The sequence below is a fragment of the Fonticula alba genome (assembly GCF_000388065.1).
Source record: "Fonticula alba strain ATCC 38817 unplaced genomic scaffold supercont2.12, whole genome shotgun sequence".
Classification (NCBI taxonomy): domain Eukaryota; order Rotosphaerida; family Fonticulaceae; genus Fonticula; species Fonticula alba.
Genome location: NW_009242982.1, coordinates 25,673 through 30,984, shown reverse-complemented (window position 1 = coordinate 30,984; position 5,312 = coordinate 25,673). Strand labels below are relative to the sequence as shown.

The window sequence follows — 5,312 nt, the reverse complement described above, 5'->3', positions numbered from 1 at the left end:
CCTTGTAAGTGCTTGGGTTCCTGGGCACTTGGGTGGCTGTGCGCGGCCGGGCGTCTGATCAACCTGCAGCCGCCCGGCCCGGCCGGCGGGTGCCCTGCTGGCCGGGATGGCGCCATGCCGTCCGGCGCCCCGGGCGCCGATGACGCGTCGCACTCGTTGACTTTGGTGCCGTCCGTCCTGCCGGCCGGGGCTGATGCCTCGACTCCCTTCCTGTGTGCCCTGCGTTCGGCGGCCCAGCGTGGGGCCCTGCAGGCCTTCTGGTCTGCCGGGCGCCTGGGTCTCGGGCTGCTGGCGCCGCTGCTGCTCTTTGCCTGGTTCTATCACATCAATTCGGATGAGTGCGTCCAGGGTGTCTTCTTTTTGCTTCTCCCCTCCCCCCCCCCTCTCCCCCTGTCTCCCTCTCCTGTGCGCTTGAAAGGGCATGGGCAGGCCGATCGCCGGCCTCCCGACTGGCATGGAGCTGTGGCATGTCTGTCGGATTGGGCACTTGTTCCGGTCGTCCCGGCGGGCTTCTTTGTCCTGACGTTGATTCGGCCCCAACCCCCCCTCCCCCCCCCCCCCCCCCCTCCCGGTCTCTTTCCCCCATGGGCGGCCTGAACCATGAGCAGGTCCACCTTCCTGGGCGATGCGGCCCTCGTGACCGGCTTCGTGGCACGGGTGTCGGTGATTCTCTTTGCCGTGTGGCTGGGCACCCGCTGGGGGCCGCTCTTCCTGCTGGAGCATTTGTTCGGCCTGGCGCCGGGGATTTCCTCGGTGGAGATGGGCCGGCCGGCGGCAGCGAGCGCGGCCGTGGCCACGGCATCGGCGAATGCGACGGCCCCCGGGGCCGGGGCCGTTCGGCCGGGGGTCGGATCGGGATCCCTCCCGTCGGCCTTCGGGGCCGGGCCCGGGCTTGGGGACTTCCCCGGCGGCGGGGCCTTCTCGCTGGCGGCCTCTTCGCAGGCGGCCGGGCCGCGGTACGGAATGTCGTCCGGCGGCTGGGTCGGCGGGGCTCCGGGGGCCGGGTCGCACGCCATGTCCCCGGGGTATGGGGCGTTCTCCCATCACCGGGGCTTCCACCAGCCGAGCGGCCTGTATGGCGGCGGGCTGGGGTATCGCGGCCTCGGGGGGTCGGGCTCGGTGCGGCATGATCGCCGGCTGACGCCCACCTACACGGCCCTGTCCAGCTGGGTGACCGACGCGCCGCGCGACCTGGCCCATCGGGTGTCACAGGCGGTGGGCGGGCTGTTTGGCGTGGGCCGCGGGCTGTCGCGGCCGGGGCGGCTGTCGGCCGCGGCCGGCACCCAATTGGTGTCTTGTCCGGCTGGCGCGCCCCGCCGCAATGAGAGTCTGGTGGCGGCGCTGCAGCATCCCTCGGCCACGGTCCGGCGGACGTCGCTGCTGGAGCTGCGCAATCTCCTGCGGGTGGCCGGGCCCCGGCGGGCGGCCCTCTTCTCGCAGCTGCTGCTGCCGGAGGGGACCGCCGGCCCGGGCGCGGTGACCGGCGCCGCCTCGGCTCATGCTCCCTCCACGGTGGCCACTTTGTGGACGGTGGGCGTGGTGCGGCCGTTGTTGGCGTACCTGCGGGAGGTGACCCAGGAGCTGGGTCCCTATGCGGCTTTCTACCAGGCTGCCGGGCGTGGGGGCCATCTTGCGGCCGAGCTGCCGGCCATGGGCTTCGGGGCGTCCGGCGCCCCGGCGGCCGGTGGCCTGAATCGGCTCTTCCCGGAGAGCCGCCGGGCGGTGTTGGACTCGCATGCGAGCGCGCGCGGGGGGCCCCGTCGCCGGGCCGCCGGTGGCGGCGCCCTGGCGAGTGGCCCGGCGGCGACCGGGCAGCCGGTGGATCCGGATCTGGCGGATCACGTTGGGCGGCTGAGCCGCGCGGCCGACAGCCTGGTGGGGGCCCTGCGTGCGGCCCTTCGCTGGGCCTTCATCCCGCCGACGGCCGCCGACTTCGGCGAGGCGGCCGACGTGGGCATGGTGGCGGCCGGGGCGGCGGCCGTGCCTGGGGCCGCCTCCCGGCAGGGCGACCGGCCGCTCGCTGTGCCGTCCATCCTGTCGGGCAAGGCGGCCAGCCTGGCCGGCTCGGGCCCGGGGGCGGATTCGGCCGGGCCGATGTCGTCGTCGACGGCCGCGGCTCCGAAGGTCGTGAGCACGGCGCCGCGCCCTCCCATCACCTATGTCGAGTTGCTGGTGCGTGTTCTTCCCTTTCCCCTTCTTCCATGGGCCTTTGTTCCGTGGGGCTGCCTGTGCATCGGATGCTGACTTTGCTCGGGGGGGGGGCGCGGGACGGGGCGGGGTATGTGCCCGGTGGTCGACGCTCTCGGGCAGACTATGGCCCTGGACCGGCTGGCTGGGCTGTCGTCCGGCCAGAGCCCGGTGGCGGCGGCGGTGGGCGAGCTCCGGCGGCACCTGGGCCCGCGCGGGGCGGGTGGCGCCGGCGGCGGGTCGCCGGCCGCGGCGCTGGAACTCATCGAGGCGCTGTACCACCATGCGGCCTTCGTGCAGCTGGGCGCCGAGATCCTGCAGTTGGGTGTGACGCATGCGCGCGAGGAGGACCCTCGCGGAGCCAGCGTCCGTGCCGGGCAGCTCATCCCCATGCTGAATGCGTTGATGGATCTGCAGCGCGGCTTGGTGCAGCTGACCCGGGCGGTGGCGCGGGCTCACCCCCGGCGGATGCCGGCGGCCGAGCGGGTCATCGCCGATACATGTGCCGACCTGGCCCGGGGTGTGGGCGCGGCGGTGGCCGCCATCGCCGGCATCTATGGCCGCGGGTTGTTGGACATTCACCAGGACCAGCCGACCGTGTCGGTCTTGTGTACCAGCTTCTCGGCCGGGTCCACGGCCGGGGGCGGGGCTGACACCGTCGGCGCGGAGGCCCTGTCGCCGCAGAACTTGGACGACCTGCGTCGTCTGGTGGCGGCCAGCCAGTCCGCTGTGGTGCCCCAGTGAGTGCTGCCGACGGTGGCGCCGCCTTCTCTCGTCCCGTGTCCCGGGCTTTTTTTCTCCCCACTCCTCTCCACACCGGAGCATGGCTCGGTGCCTCTTTCCCCTTGTTGCTTGTTCCTCCCCCCCCCCTCCAGCTGGGTCCTTTCCCTATATGTGCCCCTGCTGGGGAGGTTATGGTTATGGGGAGGCCTGCCTCCCGGGCGCGTCCCTCTGTGAGGGACAATACACTTCATGAAGGATCTTTGCATGTCGGTGAGCAAAAGGGGGTACAAGAGGAGGGGGGGGGGGGCGCGCGCGGAGGAAAGCCTCGGCGGGCGGAGACGCCACTTGGCGTTTGGCCGGGGCGCAAAATGCAAGTGTGGATACCCAGAATCGAACTGGGGCCGAGTGGGCCACAACCACTTATACTAACCACTATACGATATCCACGTCTCTTGGGGGAGGCGGGCCGTCTGGGGAACAAGTGTTGTTGGTTTGCCACGGGGTGAGGGCAAGGAGGAGGCGGAGGAGGCGGAGGAGGCGGAGGGGGCGGAGGGGGCGGAGGAGGCGGAGGAGGCAATCGGGCCAGAGGTGCGGCCGTGGGGGGCACACCCGAAGCAGACCCGAAGCAGAGAGGGCCCCTTGCCCGCGAGGCCGGTCGTGTATGCGACGGAGGAGGGGGTGGGGAAAAAAGACACGGAAAGAAGAAGGGTCATGTGTTGGTGGGGTGTGGCTATTTGTCCCGGTCCGGCGCGGTGCCGTGTGTCCTGTGTCCGGGCGGACGGGCGGGCCGGCCGGCCGGCCGGCTGGGAGACTGCCTCAGAGCCGGGGGAACTTCGGGCTGGGCGACCCCTCGGGCAGGTGGCCGTCGCTGTCAAGCCGACGCTTGGACGGGGAGGCGGGCACACTGGAGGGGACGGAGAAGGACCCGCGGCTGGCCGGGTCTGACAGGCTGGCCGGCAGGGGGGGGAGGTCGAAGGACGGCGGCGGCGGCAGGTCGCCGAGGGAGAGGCCCGCGTCGGCCGGGGCGGAGCCCGGGTCGGCATGGGACGGGGACCGGGCGATCGGTGGCATGGGCGGCATGGGCGGCATGGGCGGCATGGGCGGCATCGGGGGCATGGGTGGGAGTTGCAAATGCGGCGGCATGGGCGGCATCGGGGGCATGGCGGCCGAGGCCGAGGCCGAGGCCGGGCCCGCAGCAGAGCCGAGCCCCGGCGAGGCGGGCCCAGTCCCGGGGGCGGAGGACGGCCCGGCAGATGGGGCCGGCATCGGGGGCGCGCTTCGGGACAGGGGCGACGAGAGGACCACCGGCGAGGGGAGCGACGAGCTGGCGGCCACCGAGGCGGGGCCACCGGTGCCGAGGATCGGCGACCCGGCTGTCGAGAGATGCGGCGTCCCGACGGCGGTGCTGCCGCCGGCGCTGCTGCCCGAGCCGTCGGGCAAGTTGCCGGCCAGCGATTGTGAAGAGGTGATCACCGATGATCGGAGCCAGTCGCCGAAGGCCGTCGGCGCGGCGGGGGTATTCAGCTCGGGCACGATCATCGAGTAGAGGGTGAACGACAGGTCCGGATAGGGGAGGGTGATGTCGTGCGGGGCGAAGCCGACGTCGGTGTCCGAGTCGTCGGACTCCGAGCCGGGGGGCTTTTCCGGGCTGGCGGGCTCGATGTCGGGCTTGGAAGGCTCCTCGGTGCCCGTGGGAGCTGGTTTGGTTGTGTGCGCGTGGGGGCAAGGGGGGGGGGGGGGGGTGTCAGTGCCGGGCACAGGCAGCCGGGGCAGGGGAACATGGGTGATGTCCGGGGAGGCGGGTGGGCGAAGGGCCATGAGCGTACTGGGCTTGTCCTGGTCGGGGCCGGCGCCAGCATCCGAGTCGCGAGCATCACTGGATGGCCCGCCGGAGTCGGAGGCGGGTCCAGAAGCGGCATCGGAGTCGGAGTCGGAGTCGGAGTCGGAGTCGGAGTCGGAGTCGGAGTCCATATCGCTGTAGCTGGCGCCGATCCCGGGCCGGCCGGCGCCCTCCGTGTCGGCGGTGGCCGGCAGGCGCTTGGACAGCATGAAGGGCGGGGCCCAGAAGGTGCCGCGCTCCGGGGTGAAGCCCACGTAGGCCGACGCCCGACGGTGGGCCTCGGAGAAGGCATTGATCGCGGAGCTCTTTGTGAAGTGGCCGGCGGCGTGGGGGAGGGGAGAGCCGTGTGAGCGAGGGTCGTCGACGAAGGGGGGACGAGAGGCCGGGGGAGGAGCACACGCACAACACGCATCTGGATGACGGCCTTCAGCGAGGGCGCTGGGTAGATGTCGGCCCCGATGATGTAGAAATAGGACAGAGGGACGACTGACCATGCGCAAGGAAGGAGCGGGAGAGGGAGAGACGGAGGGGTGAGCAAGGGGTTCAGGGCCAGGGGGGGGGG

The 5,312-nt window shown here is 72.2% G+C and overlaps 2 protein-coding genes and 1 non-coding gene across 3 annotated transcripts in view; 1 reads left to right on the top strand and 2 right to left on the bottom strand.

The window, feature by feature from the left end:
- The window catches only part of H696_05557 (hypothetical protein), a gene marked incomplete at both ends in the record, with an annotated part of 4,796 nt that extends 1,865 nt beyond the window's left edge, over positions 1 to 2,931 (top strand). Inside the window, 3 exons of the mRNA XM_009499369.1 lie at positions 70 to 338; positions 609 to 2,172; positions 2,311 to 2,931. Coding sequence (XP_009497644.1) covers positions 70 to 338; positions 609 to 2,172; positions 2,311 to 2,931 — 2,454 coding nt within the window. The remainder of the gene's footprint in view (positions 1 to 69; positions 339 to 608; positions 2,173 to 2,310) is intronic.
- Positions 2,932 to 3,285: 354 nt separating this feature from the next.
- On the bottom strand, positions 3,286 to 3,357 carry H696_05556. The gene has a single exon. It is a non-coding gene; the product is annotated as a tRNA-His (tRNA).
- A 369-nt stretch (positions 3,358 to 3,726) lies between these two features.
- Positions 3,727 to 5,312, bottom strand: part of H696_05555 (hypothetical protein) — a gene marked incomplete at both ends in the record, with an annotated part of 2,187 nt that continues 601 nt past the window's right edge. The window contains 2 exons of the mRNA XM_009499368.1: positions 3,727 to 4,607; positions 4,737 to 5,053. Coding sequence (XP_009497643.1) covers positions 3,727 to 4,607; positions 4,737 to 5,053 — 1,198 coding nt within the window. The remainder of the gene's footprint in view (positions 4,608 to 4,736; positions 5,054 to 5,312) is intronic.